The sequence below is a fragment of the Entelurus aequoreus genome, linkage group LG23 (genome assembly GCF_033978785.1).
Source record: "Entelurus aequoreus isolate RoL-2023_Sb linkage group LG23, RoL_Eaeq_v1.1, whole genome shotgun sequence".
Classification (NCBI taxonomy): domain Eukaryota; kingdom Metazoa; phylum Chordata; class Actinopteri; order Syngnathiformes; family Syngnathidae; genus Entelurus; species Entelurus aequoreus.
The window spans coordinates 44,638,668-44,654,044 of NC_084753.1; the positions used below are offsets into that span (position 1 = coordinate 44,638,668).

The following is a 15,377-nucleotide window of genomic DNA, read 5'->3' on the forward strand; positions in this document are numbered from 1 at the left end:
CGGTGCAGTTTTACTCAGCCATCATAGAGTCCATCCTGACCTCCTCCATCACAGTGTGGTTCCCCGGCGCCACAGTCCAGGATAAGAATAGACTGCAACGCATCGTACGTGCTGCGGAGAAGGTGATTGGCTGCAAGCTCCCATCCCTCCAGGACTTGTTCTCCTCCAGGACCAGGAGGCGTGTGGGTCGGATCACAGCTGACTCTTCTCACCCTGGACACACACTATTCTCCCCTCTCCCCTCAGGCAGGAGACTACGCTCCATCCAGACCCACACCTCCCGCCACCTGAACAGTTTTTTCCCCTCGGCCATCAGGCAAATGAACAAGAACTCCTAACAGCAGCTCCTTGAATTCCTTAAATCCCTTCTAAGTCTATCTGATAGCTCAGTCACAGCTCTTTTTATACCAAATATGTGTTACATGTGTTTTATGTCGCACGTTTGCACCAAGAAAAATTCCTAGTTTGTGAACCCGTTCTCAAACAATGGCAATAAAACTATTCTGATTCTGACTAGTTTATAGGTATGTACAGAATACTCACACAAGTGGCATCCCTGACTAGTTTATAGGTATGTAGAGAATAATCACACCAGTGGCATACCTGACTAGTTTATACGTATGTACAGAATACTCACACCAGTGGCATCCCTGACTAGTTTATAGGTATGTACAGAATACTCACACCAGTGGCATCCCTGACTAGTTTATATGTATGTAGAGAATACTCACACCAGTGGCATCCCTGACTAGTTTATAGGTATGTAGAGAATACTCACACCAGTGGCATCCCTGACTAGTTTATAGGTATGTACAGAATACTCACCCCAGTGGCATCCCTGACTAGTTTATAGGTATGTAGAGAATACTCACACCAGTGGCATCCCTGACTAGTTTATAGGTATGTAGAGAATACTCAAACCAGTGGCATCCCTGATTAGTTTAGACGTATGTAGAGAATAATCACACCAGTGGCATCCCTGACTAGTTTATAGGTATGTAGAGAATACTCACACCAGTGGCATCCCTGACTAGTTTATACGTATGTAGAGAATAATCACACCAGTGGCATCCCTGACTAGTTTATAGGTATGTAGAGAATACTCACACCAGTGGCATCCCTGACTAGTTTATAGGTATGTACAGAATACTCACACCAGTGGCATCCCTGACTAGTTTATAGGTATGTACAGAATACTCACACCAGTGGCCCACATTGTGGAATTGTTGACAGAGAGACGGAGTGAAGAGACTACACGGACACATTTCTGGAAGGCGCAAAAGGGTTCGTTTTTTAGTTGAAGGTGTTGAAACCGTTTTTAGTCTGCAATGGAAGGCTCTGCGCCTCCCTGAAATTCTCCATGATCTCGTCGAACGTGCGGCCCTTGGTCTCGGGAAGTCGGAACCAGGTAAAAGTGAAGCCGACCAGAGCCACGACCATGAAGATGAGGTAGGTGTATCCGCCAATGAGTTGCTGTGTGGAAGAGACAATCTCGCATTTCAATCATGACAAAAGGGACGAATCCTCGGTTCTACAAAGCCCAAAAGCAGTGCAGTTGTCACGTTGTGTAAATGCTAAATAAAAAGAGAATACAACAAATCCTTTATATATAATCCTTATATTCAATTGAATAGACTGCAAAGACAAGATATTCATGTTCAAACTGAGAAACGTTCTTATTTTTTGCAAATAACCATTAACTTAAAAATTAATGGCAGCAACACATTGCAAAAACGGCATTGTTACCAGTGTGTTACATGGCCTTTCCTTTTAACAACACTCAGTAAAGGTTTGGGAAGTGAGGAGACACATTTTTGAAGTGGAATTCTTTCCCATTCTTGCTTGATGTACAGCTTAAGTTGTTCAATACATTTCACCCACCTTGCTCCTGATGGGTTTCACCATCAGTATGTGAATGTGTGTGTGTGAATGAGTGAACGTGACATAAAGCGTTTCATTCCAGGTATAGTAAAGCGCTATACAAATACAGACCATGTGGTTCACATCCACAGGAACCACATGGTTAGCCTACTCTATACAGTATTTACAACCTTACTAGTGTTCACTTCACAGCCACAGATGGTTCATCTACTTATTGACATTATTTACACATGACTTTGTCTGTTTCAGTCACTATGTTATTTAGTCACTACAGTAATGTGTTCGCATCCACAGGAACCACATGGGTTAGCCTACTCTATACAGTATTTACAACCTTACTAGTGTTCACTTCACATCCACAGATGGTTCATCTACTTATTGACATTATTTACACATGACTTTGTCTGTTTCAGTCACTATGTTATTTAGTCACTACAGTAATGTGTTCACATCCACAGGAACCACATGGGTTAGCCTACTCTATACAGTATTTACAACCTTACTAGTGTTCACTTCACATCCACAGATGGTTCATCTAGTTATTGACATTATTTACACATTACTTTGTCTGTTTCAGTCACTATGTTATTTAGTCACTACAGTAATGTGTTCACATCCACAGGAACCACATGGGTTAGTCTACTCTATACAGTATTTACAACCTTGCTAGTGTTCACTTCACAGCCACAGATGGTTCATCTAGTTATTGACATTTCCACATCTGTTTCAGTCACTATGTTATTTAGTCACTACAGTAATGTGTTCACATCCACAGGAACCACATGGGTTAGTCTACTCTATACAGTATTTACAACCTTACTAGTGTTCACTTCACAGCCACAGATGGTTCATCTACTTATTGACATTATTTACACATTACTATGTCTGTTTCAGCCACATATGTTATTTAGTCACTACAATACTGTGTTCACATCCACAGGAACCACATGGGTTAGCCTACTCTATACATGTGTATATATTTAAATTCCAATTAGAATGAATCCCATCCCATTTGAGCCTCCATAATACTATGCAGCCAACTGATACGTGCCACAACAAAGAGGGGAGTAGAAACTCACCAAGACGGGAGGAAAGAGGAGCGCCAGGACAAACTTCCCCCCCCAGTTCAACATGCTGGCGAAGGCCATGGCGAGGGGTCTGCCAGGCTGATCGAACAGCTCGGCAGCAATGAACCAGGAGATTGGGCCGGGACCCAGCTCGTAGGCCGAGATCAGGCAGAACACCAGCAGGACCTGCAGGGTCGCCATCTCTGGGACCAGGTGCTGGACAGTTGAAAAAACATGTTTTTTTAGGGGTGTAACAATTTGTTTTAACAAAAAACTTGTGGTTTCTGATACGATTCAGGATGGATTATATTATTTTTGGAACGATACGATCCGAAACGATTCAGTGAGTTGAAATCGATTCAGTAACTTTTTAGCAAACAGCTAAAATAAATATTGGATGCTGGATACTGGACAGGTGAAGTTTCCAAAATTCCGTTAGTTCTTGTAAGGGAATGATGTATGAATGACCACATGGGTTAGCCTACTCTATACAGTATCTACAACCGTACTAGTGTTCACTTCACAGCCACAGATGGTTCATTTACTCTTTGACATTATTTCCACATTACTCTGTCTGTTTCAGTCACTATGTTATTTAGTCACTACAATAATGTGTTCACATCCACAGGAACCACATGGGTTAGCCTAGTCTATACAGTATCTACAACCTTACTAGTGTTCACTTCACAGCCACAGATGGTTCATCTACTTATTGACACTATTTCCACATAACTATGTCTGTTTCAGTTACTATGTTATTTAGTCACTACAGTAATGTGTTCACATCCACAGGAACCACATCGGTTAGCCTACTCTATACAGTATTTACAACCTTACTAGTGTTCACTTCACAGCCACAGATGGTTCATCTACTTATTGACACTATTTCCACATTACTATGTCTGTTTCAGTTAGTATGTTATTTAGTCACTACAGTAATGTGTTCACATCCACAGGAACCACATGGGTTAGCCTACTCTATACAGTATTTACAACCTTACTAGTGTTCACTTCACAGCCACAGATGTTCATCTACTTATTGACATTATTTACACATTACTATGTCTGTTTTAGACACTATGTTATTTAGTCACTACAGTAATGTGTTCACATCCACAGGAACCACATGGGTTAGCCTACTCTATACAGTATTTACAACCTTACTAGTGTTCACTTCACAGCCACAGATGGTTCATTTACTTATTGACATTATTTCCACATTACTATGTCTGTTTCAGTTACTATGTTATTTAGTCACTACAGTAATGTGTTCACATCCACAGGAACCACATGGGTTAGTCTACTCTATACAGTATTTACAACCTTACTAGTGCTCACTTCACAGCCACAGATGGTTCATCTACTTATTGACATTATTTACACATGACTTTGGCATTTTTGCTTTGATGGCTCTGACATGAGCCTTCCTGGCAAATTTCTGAGCAGCTTGCATTTTCCTTTTGGGTAACACTTTTGTATGGGTAACATATTCCCAAAATGACTTCTCCTTGGCTTGTGTTCCGGAAGTCGTGCAATGCTGTAACCTGCTTTGCTGTCAAATCTGTCGTGTCTTTTGTGGTTTGAAGTTGTGTTGTGGCTTTATATCACTGTGTTGTGTTTGTTGTGGCTTTTGCAATGGTGCTGTAGCTGAAAGTTTTTGTGTTGTGTTGTAACCAGATCAGAACCATATCCATATTTAAGTGTTACTTCTTTCTAAACTCCTATAGTCATATTTTCATCAGCTAATGTCTCGTCTGGTACAAAGTGCTTGCATTCGAGTGTCCTTGATGAGAGTCAGAGTGTTGAATATTCTCTCTGTTGAGACTGCCATAACATTCCTAAGATAAGAAAGCACAGCGCGGTGCTAGACTGGGGGAATAGCAGGTGGGAGGAGAAGGAGGAGAGCACAGCACTTCCGTGGGTTGGAGGGGAGACCGATCTAGACTGGGCGAGGGAACGCTGGTGTACTGGGTTGGTCTCACGTTTGTCCTCAAAGCTTTGACAATAAACTACAAAATACCACTACTGCCTGGTGATTGAACATAAACATCAGCTTATGTGCCATTTAAGAATTCGGGAATGACCAACAGCTTAGAATCCTTCAGAGGAAGAGCTGGTCAACGCAACAGTTGTAATTTATGATATTGTTTTGTGACTTTTTTTTTTTAACCACATTTTAGGGCATTGTGTTCAAATCCAAGTTTTTTGACTGTCAAAAGTTCTTAGAGGGCAGTGAAGGCAGTAAATACTCCTAGCTGCTGCTTGTCCAAAATGAATGTCACGGCCCGAGCGCAGTCAAGTGTGCACTGCGCTGGGCGCATCTTCGGGAGTCCGGCTGCAATCAACCGCCAGCAATCAGCGCACCTGTCACTGCTCAGAGGACCTGCCTTCATAAGCCTGCACAACCTGCTATCCCGCGCCAGAACGTAGCTCAATGCATACTCTCTCTGTGTTTCTTCTCCTTGGTGTTGACTGGTCTCGCGCTCCCCCTTGTCGTCTTCCAGCTGCCCAGCTCCGTTCCCACGTCACGAGCTGTGTGTCTCGTCTCCCCGTAACCCCTCTGCTTCCCTGACTGCCCCTTGGATCTCAACCTCCCGCCTGGACACGGACCTTCGACGCCCCCGCTATAGCCCCAACTTCCTGCTCGTCTCACTGACCTTCGAGCCCGCCTTTCCCCTCGGGGACTTCCGCCTCTCGCTCAACACTCGGGTAACACACAACAGTTAATTCTACACATAGTCTCACATTCCATTCTATTGTGTATATAATTATTATAATAAATAGAGCTAAAACGACGCCCCTCCTGTCTGTGCCGTCTCCTTCCCTCTGTACACACAACACTGTCCTTTCAAACCATTTTCCTCAGACGTTTGGGATATTGCTTGAAGAAGAAGTGAAAGTGAAACGGTCTTACCACTACAGAATCCACCACAGTCAAGAGCACGTTGCACATGGCGATGCAGATGAAACCAGTCAGGAGCAACTTCCTTCTCCCGGCCTTTTCCATCAGGAAAAACTGAAGATTTGGAGAAAACGAGACACACCAGGTGACTCCTCGTGGTTCATTGCAGATTTGGGAGAAATCGACGTCAACTCACCGCCACCAAAGTGAAAAAGACGTTGACGGCCCCCACACCCAGAGTCAGGTACTTGGCCTCGTCGAACTTGGCTTGGAACATTGTGGTGGAATAATTGACGATCTGTAACGAAAGGCAAGAATTCACTTGTCAAATATCGGAGCAATCTGAAATTGTACGTTGCCAAACATTCTTTGTTTGTTTTGATTCTTAATTGTATGAGCCTTTTGATATTCTTCATTTTCAAAACCAATACAGTATTTGGATTTTCTTCAAGAAAAAACAAAAACAGACACTGAAAATTTAGATACCCCCCCTGGGATTAATAAAGTATTTTTGATTCTGATTCTGTATTACTAGTGTCAATGATGAAATATTGATACTGCCGATACCAGATCTTTCTGCTCTAATATCAATACTCAAATCAAAATATCGATACTGTTGATACTTAAGTTCAGGGGGTCCAAACATTTCCCACCGAGGGCCGCATACTGTAAGGTCAAAGTATGCGGCAGCCATTTTGATATTTTTTCATTAAAAACAATTCTAAAAACAGATATTGTGTCAGCTTTGTATTGTAGGTGATTAAGTACATTATTATTAATTATTAGTTAGAACATTTCAGCCTTTTCTCATTACATACCAATTTTTTTCGCTCGTTTTTTCTTAGAATTTGTATGTTGTTTTCTTTCCCCCATGTAAGAATAGAATAACAATTATGTTGTGTAACTGCATAACCGAGTGTGTCAAAAATATTAATGTTCAGTTACATATTTAACAGTGTTTATTATGATTGTTGTAATTTTTTAGATTAGTTCATGAGTTAGTATTATTTAATTTTTTTAAGTAACTAATAAAACTTTATTTATATTTCAAGTATATTCTTTTTTTATTTTGTGTCTAAACTTTTTGCACCAAGGGCTAAAATGTCAATTATGTAGAGGCCATTCGATTTTTTTTGGATTTTTATTTAACCCCCCAGATATTATATATATTCAAAGACAAAAGGTGACTAAGTGTATTATTTTATTATTATTATTTATTTTTTAGGTGACTAAGTGTATTATTATTAATTATTAGTATACTTGCTTTTTTTTCTTACGATTTTCCTGTTGTTTTTTTAGACAGATATTTGAAAATACACACCTATAACATTTTAGCAGACAAGTTAGGTATATTTGGACAAAGTATCACTATCGGTTCGGTATCGCCAATACCAGCCTGAATTTTACTTGGGATCGGAAAGAAAATAAGTGGTATCGCACCTCGCTAGTGTCAACATTTCAACCTTTTCTCATTGCACTACACCTGTTTGCTATTACTTTTCACTTATGATTTTTTTTAGCAATACTATTTTTCTATTGCCCCTGTAATTTGGCAAAAGTTAAAATACTTGCCCTCTTCCGTCTTAATCTTCTACGCGCAATAATTCGGTTCAGGAAATGTTGCACAAAATCCTTGAAATTGCCACAAATGCGCCGGTACGTAGACCGACTAGTTGAAGCCATATTGACTTCCGTAAGCACTGCAGTGCCTGCGACGTCACAAACGCATGCGGGTCAGCTTGCATTCACGCCAGAATGCAAGCTTTTGGTAATGTAAACAGCCACTAAAAAGTTTGGATTTGACAAAACAAAATGCGAATTGGGGTGTGAACGTAGCCTTAGTGTCACTTTTCCTTCACCGATGTACTTACCGTATTTTTCGGACTATAAGGCGCACTTAAAATCCTTTCATTTACTCAAAACTCGAGAGTGCGCTGGTGCGCCTAACGTGCGGAATAATTCTGGTTGTGCTGGCCGACCTCGAAGCTATTTTATTTGGTACATGGTGTAATGATAAGTGTGACGAGTAGATGGCAGTCACACACAAGAGATACGTCTAGACTGCAATATGACGCCAGTAAACTACACCAAAACTGTAAATGTTCCATTGAAAATATACAACATTGCACATGGCGCTCAAAAATATGTCAAAATGTTTTTAGTACGACTTTGGTAAGCTACGAAGCCACACCGCTTGATGGATTGTCGGCGCATTAAACATAGGAGTATTATTATGGTGTGTGTGTATAAGGACCGCAAAATGGCACCTATTAGCAGACGTTATATCTGGTGTTTTGTTTCACAATATTATGCAAAAGCAACTTTTCTTACCTTCTGGTACCTGCTGATCTGTATTTGAGATCTGCATAAGTCCTGAAAATGTGCGTGCATCCGCCATTGCAGTCCGTGCGACGCCATAGTAATAAGCTTCTTCCTTTTCTCTATCTTCTTGTTTTATGTGACATTCATGTTGCCATTTCTAATATAAAGTAGTGTAAAGTTCTTACTTATATCTGTCAGTAAACTCACCATGAAAGCACTAAAACATACCGGTGTAGTGAGTTTACATTGTTCACCCAAGGAACTTTAGGTATTAGAGAGTTCCGGTCGGACGGTTTTTCACGGGACACATTTCGGGCGTTGTTGTTGCACTAGTGAGCCACGGATGAGGAGATGCTGCTTCGTTATTGATTAAAGTAAAGTCTGAATGTCATTAAAACAGTTAGCGCCATCTTGTGACACTTCTTCCACTCCCGTCCTTGCACGCTACACCGCTACAACAAAGATGACGGGGAGAAGACGCTGTCCAAGTGGAGGCACGTAAATAAGACCGCCTACAAAATGTGCCGCAAATAATGTGCCGTTGTTGAGTGTCGGTGCTGTCGAGAGCTTGGCAGAGTAACTGTGTAATACTCTTCCATATCAGTAGGTGGCAGCAGGTAGCTAATTGCTTTGTAGATGTGGGAAACAGCGGGAGGCAGGGTGCAGGTAAAAAGGTGTCTAACGCTTGAACCAAAAATAAACAAAAGGCGAGTGCTGCTAAGAAAATGCATTGAAGCTTAGGTAAGGCTATGCAGAACCAAACTAAAACTGAACTGGCTGCAAAGTAAACAAAAACAGAATACTGGACAACAGCAAAGACTTACAGCGTGTGGAGCAGGGATGGCGTCCACAAAGTACATCCGTACATGACATGACAATCAACAGTGTCCCCACAAAGAAGGATAAAAACAACTGAAATAGTCTTGATTGCAAAAACAAAGCCGGTGTGGGGAATATCGCTCAAAAGAAGACATGAAACTGCTACAGGAAAATACCAACAATAGAGAAAAAGCCACCAAAATAGGAGCGCAAGACAAGAAGTAAAACACTAAAAACTGAATAAGTCAGGGTGTGATGTGACAGGTGGTGACAGTACACCTACTTTGAGACAAGAGCTATTTTGATGCATGCTTGGTTATGCTTTAAAGTCGTATCCAACAATTGCGACAACGACTTTTTACTGTCAATATCGGCTACTGAGTTTTCTGCTAGTGATGTGCCTCGGGATTTTGTCAATGAAAAAAATGTGCCTTGGCTCAGAAAAGGTTGAAAAACACTGATGTAGACCACAAGGAAAGGTTGAAAAACACTGATGTAGACCACAAGGAAAGGTTGAAAAACACTGATGTAGACCACAAGGAAAGGTTGAAAAATACTGATGTAGACCACAAGGAAAGGTTGAAAAACACTGATGTAGACCACAAGGAAAGGTTGAAAAACACTGATGTAGACCACAAGGAAAGGTTGAAAAATACTGATGTAGACCACAAGGAAAGGTTGAAAAACACTGATGTAGACCACAAGGAAAGGTTGAAAAACACTGATGTAGACCACAAGGAAAGGTTGAAAAACACTGATGTAGACCACAAGGAAAGGTTGAAAAACACTGATGTAGACCACAAGGAAAGGTTGAAAAACACTGATGTAGACCACAAGGAAGTGTTTTACATGTAGTAAGAATATATAATATGACCCCTTTATGAAAATAGACCTGAATAGACCCGCTCACCGGCAGTGCGCCTTTTAATCCGGTACCACACTAAAGTTACAGGAGAATTTGTTATTTTTCCACTAAAAAAACAAATCCTGGATGTTAGAATAATTACTGTATGTATAAGTTATCACACAACTCTTATGCTTAAAGGCCGTTGCTATAGTTATTATCAATTGTGCTGAAGTTGTACTTTTCTATCTGTGCAAAGCGAGTCGTCTCGTATCAGTGTTTTCAGACCCTGAATCGGCCTGCTGACTGCCAAGGGCGAACATCGAGTGCCGTGACGCAGACAGAGCAGAGACGGGGCGATATCACGGGTGTCAGCACATCTGCATTTCATTAATAGTCATATATTGTGTCGAACTGGGGCTGCTGAGATGACCCCCCTTCCTTCAGAAGCAGCCTCAGTGATGTAACCAGGGACCTCCCAAATAAATAGAGGAGCATGTGGGCTGTACCTTAGAGCGTAGGTTGTTTCTGTAACTAGAGTACAGCGCAAACGTCTCTCCTCATTGAGCAAAATTGAACCCTGTCTCTGCATGATTCCTTGCTTCTTGTCTGTTTAATAGACGTCATCAGTGTTTGAACCTGACACTGGAACAGTTTCCCATTAGTCTGTTTTAGTACAAAACATGCATCCAATTAAATAGACAACATTTTCGCCCCATGTTAGGATGAGTTAATCCTGGTTAAATATGATGAAGATGAGCACGCACCGCGTTGAACCCGGACAGCTGGCTGCTCAAGTTGACAAAGAGGACGATGATGATGGGCTGCCTGTAACTTCTCTTCTTGATGAAGTCGTAGACGGAGACACGGTGCTGGATGTGTGCGGCTTCTGCTTTCATCTCCTCCAGCTCGGCCAGCACCCGCTCAGGGTTCCCCCTCAGCTTGAGTAGCGCTGTTGGGATTAAGAGGGAATTCATACGCAAAGTCTGTTAAAGGCCTATTGAAAGCCACTACTAGCGACCACGCAGTCTGATAGTTTATATATCAATGATGACATCTTAACATTGCAACACATGCCAATACGGCCGGGTTAACTTATAAAGTGCAATTTTAAAATTCCCGCCACACTTCCGGTTGAAAAACTCCTTTGGATATGATTTATGCGCGTGACGTCAGAAAATCCACGGAAGTGGTTGGACCCCATCGGACCCGATAGAAAAGCCTCCTGTTTTCTTCGACAAAATTCCACAGTATTCTGGACATCTGTGTTGGTGAATCTTTTGCAATTTGTTTAATGAACAATGGAGGCTGCAAAGAAGAACGTTGTAGGTGGGATCGATCGGTGTCTTAGCGGCTAAGTACAATACTTACAGCAACACAACAAGGACTACTTACTTAGAAGACGCCTAGCCGATGCTTGCCGCCAAACCCACAGATGAAGTCCTTCGTCGCGCCGTTGATCGCTGGAACGCAGGTGAGCACGGCTGTTGATGGGAAGATGAGGGCTAGCTGGCGTAGGTGGAGCGCTAATGTTTTTATCATAGTTCTGTGAGGTCCGGTTGCTAAGTTGCTAAATTAGCCTTAGCGTCGTTAGCAACAGCATAGTTAAGCCTTACCAGGTTGAGAATTTTTAACCGTGTAGTTACATGTCCATGGTTTAATAGTATTGTTGGTCTTCTGTCTATCCTTCCAGTCAGGGGTTTATTTATTTTGTTTCTATCTTCATTTGAGAACGATGCTATCACGTTAGCTCAGTAGCTAAGTGTGTCACCGATGTATTGTCTTGGAGATAAAAGTCACTTTAAATGTCCATTTCGCGTGCTCGACTCTCATTTTCAAGAGGATATAGTATCCCAGGTGGTTTAAAATACATATCCGTGATCCACAATAGAAAAAGGAGAAGAGTACATAGTTCTGTGAGGTCCGGTTGCTAAGTTGCTAAATTAGCCTTAGTGTCGTTAGCAACAGCATAGTTAAGCCTTACCAGGCTGAGAATTTTTAACCGTGTAGTTACATGTACATGGTTTAATAGTATTGTTGGTCTTCTGTCTATCCTTCCAGTCAGGGGTTTATTTATTGTGTTTCTATCTTCATTTGAGAACGATGCTATCACGTTAGCTAAGTGTGTCACCGATGTATTGTCTTGGAGATAAAAGTCACTTTAAATGTCCATTTCGCGTTCTCGACTCTCATTTTCAAGAGGATATAGTATCCGAGGTGGTTTAAAATACAAATCCGTGATCCACTATAGAAAAAGGAGAGAGTGTGGAATCCAATGAGCCAGCTTGTACCTAAGTTACGCTCAGAGCGAAAAAAGATACGTCCATCACTGCCTCTCAAGTCCTTCACTCTAACATTCCTCATCTACGAATCTTTCATCCCGGCTCAAATTAATGGGGTAATCGTCACTTTCTCGCTCCGAATCTCTCTCGCTCCATTGTAAACAACGGGGAATTGTGAGGAATACTAGCTCCTGTGACGTCACGCTACTTCCGCTACAGGCAAGGCTTTTTTTTAATCAGCGAGCAAAAGTTGCCAACTTTATCGTCGATTTTCTCTACTAAATCCTTTCAGCAAAAATATGGCAATATCGCGAAATGATCAAGTATGACACGTAGAATGGATCTGCTATTCCCGTTTAAATTAAAAAAAATCATTTCAGTAGGCCTTTAAAAGGTGCAAGTGTCCCCACCAGCATCCGCCTTGCTGTCCTCTCCCTGGTTGAGGAGCAGAAACCGAGGACTCTCGGGGCAAAAAGGCAGGATGAGGAACTGTGCCAGTGCCGGGATCAAAGACAGGGACAACATCATGTCCCAGAGGTCCGTCGTCCCCAACATTGTCTCCAGTCCGGCCACCTGCAGGAACCAAACAAACCTTTTAGGACTAGATGCCGTTTTTGGCAGGGTTCTTTCTGGCCTCACCATGCCCAGCAGGATCCCTGAAGCGTAGGCCACCTGGTTGAGTGTTGCAAAAGCCCCTCTCAGGGCGGTGGGGGACACTTCCTGGATGTAGAGTGGATTGAGACTCATCACCAGGCCGCAGAAGAGACCAAACAACAGTCTTCCCAGGATGAGAGCCTCAAATGATTCGATGGCTTTGGAGATGACCATCAGGCACGCTCCCACCACGGACAGACCGTTGCATATCAGGATGGAGTTACGCCTGGACGGGAGGGAAGACGGCGGACATTTTACAGACCAAGAACCAGTGTCCTTCCCGAAGTCTGTTTTCACCTTCCAAATGAGTCTGCCAGATATTTGACTCCCAGCGAGCCCAACAGGGCTCCGAAGTCCTTGATGCTGACCGACAGCGACCACAGGAGGGTCAGGCTGTGGTCTGAAATGGTTTGGTTGTGTCGGTCTGTCCAGGTTTCATTGAAGAAGGCCTCAATGATCTGAAACAAACAAAGACTGTTGGAAGTGGAAGTGTGCATGCCACCGGCTGAGAATCTTCCGCTTTGTCAAGATGTCCCTTAATCCTTCATTCAAAACTACGTAAAGCGACGGAAAACACAAACGCTCAAAAAAGTTTTAAGTAAATCAAATACAATGTTGGCGTTAACGCTATTTTTGTGTCTTTTTACTCAGGTTTATTCAAAGTTTCAGCCCGGTAAACTTGAAATTGAACTGACTTGTCCAAGATGGGGGGAAAAAAATGCATTTTTTTTGGTGAAAGCTGACCCAAGAGTTAAGGGAACATATGACATTGTTTGCCTGCCGCAGGCCTCGTCTCAGCATTTATGGAAATGCCTGGAACATGTCAGGATGTGAGTGAGCACGTAGGGCGTCTGTTTGTTCAGTTGTGTCTTGATGCTGGGAGATATTTGTTGGCCATTTGTTTGTCCTCCACGTGACCGATCCAGTTTTCCTCAGGCTGACTTATTTAGCGGATATACTGCATAACAAAAAGAAACTGTCACTCTTTGATGCTTCTCCTCAAGCCGGTGTATGAACACCTAAATGTTAAAAAAATCTATTATTTCACATTACTACACCCAGTTCTAGTACTCACATTACTACACCCAGTACTAGTGCTCACATTACTACACCCAGTTCTAGTGCTCATATTACTACACCCAGTTCTAGTGCTCACATTACTACACCCAGTTCTAGTGGTCACATTACTACACCCAGTTCTAGTGCTCACACTACTACACCCAGTTCTAGTACTCACATTACTACACCCAGTTCTAGTACTCACATTACTACACCCAGTTCCAGTGCTCACACTTCTGATTTTACTTAAGCCACTTTTTCAGTTTAGTGGAGAAAAGTTTAATGTCCGACTTTAAGTCCAGTGGCAAAGAGTTCCACAGATGTGAGAACTTCACTGAGAACTCAGACTGACCCAGAGTGGTCCACCACCTTTCCACTCTACACCTCCCGCCCCACCCACTGCACACCTTCACTACTGTACCTGTGTACTTCTTTACACATCACAGCAGGGGCTAATCCATTAAGACACTTAAAAATAGCTTTTAAAAATGAGGAATGATCCAAAGTCATCTTATTATTAGGTAGGACGAGTGTTAGCATAAAAAGCTACAGGGACAAAACGGGGCTCCCAAAAAGTGTTTGTGGCCTAAACTCCAGCCTTGTGTAGAACACACTTCTGGTGTGGGACCTCTGAGACTTACATGAAAGTGAGTTCAAAAACGGCAAAGTTTTGAGAGAATGAATTGTTCATCAAATAAAGAAATCACCTTGGCCGGGGCGTTGACGTTCCCCGTGTGGTAGCCCACCTGCAGTGAGCCCAGGACCGCCGCCAAGATGGAGATCAGGAGTATGGCTGTCAAATGGCTCTGGAACAATTCAGCGTGTTAAAAGAGCGATACAGACACCCGTCAATCAATGTCGCTGCCTTTTTCTCAGCTCTTTGGCGTTGTGTTGTTGCCATGAGAATGTGGTGAGACAGTCAGGGTACAACACTGACATTTGCTATAAAGTCTTATTTGTACACACATTCTCCCATCCGGCCTGTGGACACGCCCACCCCCGCAGCACAATGATGGAACATGCAGTTTCACTCAAGCTTTTAATTATACAATTAATTAATTTTTCAAACTGAGACTCACTGACTTTGGCTCATTTTCCGTGAAGAACATACCATATTTTATTGTAAGTCACAGTTTTTTCCATAGTTTGGCCGGGGGTGCGACTTATACTCAGGAGCGACTTATGTGTGAAATGATTAACACATTAGCGTAAAATATCAAATAATATTATTGATCTCATTCACGTAAGAGACTAGAACAGGGGTCGGCAACCCGCGGCTCCGGAGCCGCATGCGGCTCTTTGACCACTCTGATGCGGCTCAGCTGCATACTTGCCGACCCTCCCGGTTTTCCCAGTATACTTAACGACCCCCCCCGATTTTCCCAGGAGACAGCCTCTCCTAGAAATCTCCCAGGGCAAATATTATCCTATTTTCACTCTAATGACTTAATCAAGGGCGTGTCCTAATGGCACTGCATTAATTGTCCTCTATAGCATTTACAAACAGCGTGCCAGCCCGGCCACATGTTATATGTTGCTTTTACTTG

At 42.4% G+C, this 15,377-nt stretch overlaps 1 protein-coding gene across 4 annotated transcripts in view; it reads right to left on the reverse strand.

Moving 5' to 3' along the window:
* Positions 1-1,127: 1,127 nt before the first annotated feature.
* Positions 1,128-15,377, reverse strand: part of LOC133640463 (solute carrier family 2, facilitated glucose transporter member 1-like) — a 49,617-nt gene continuing 35,367 nt past the window's right edge. For all 4 annotated transcript variants that reach the window (XM_062033902.1, XM_062033904.1, XM_062033901.1 and 1 more), the window contains 9 exons: positions 14,538-14,636; positions 13,069-13,229; positions 12,757-12,997; positions 12,528-12,690; positions 10,603-10,787; positions 6,047-6,148; positions 5,863-5,964; positions 2,961-3,164; positions 1,128-1,473 (listed from right to left, as the gene is read on the reverse strand). In XM_062033902.1, coding sequence (XP_061889886.1) covers positions 1,294-1,473; positions 2,961-3,164; positions 5,863-5,964; positions 6,047-6,148; positions 10,603-10,787; positions 12,528-12,690; positions 12,757-12,997; positions 13,069-13,229; positions 14,538-14,636 — 1,437 coding nt within the window. In that variant the 3' untranslated portion in view covers positions 1,128-1,293. The remainder of the gene's footprint in view (positions 1,474-2,960; positions 3,165-5,862; positions 5,965-6,046; positions 6,149-10,602; positions 10,788-12,527; positions 12,691-12,756; positions 12,998-13,068; positions 13,230-14,537; positions 14,637-15,377) is intronic.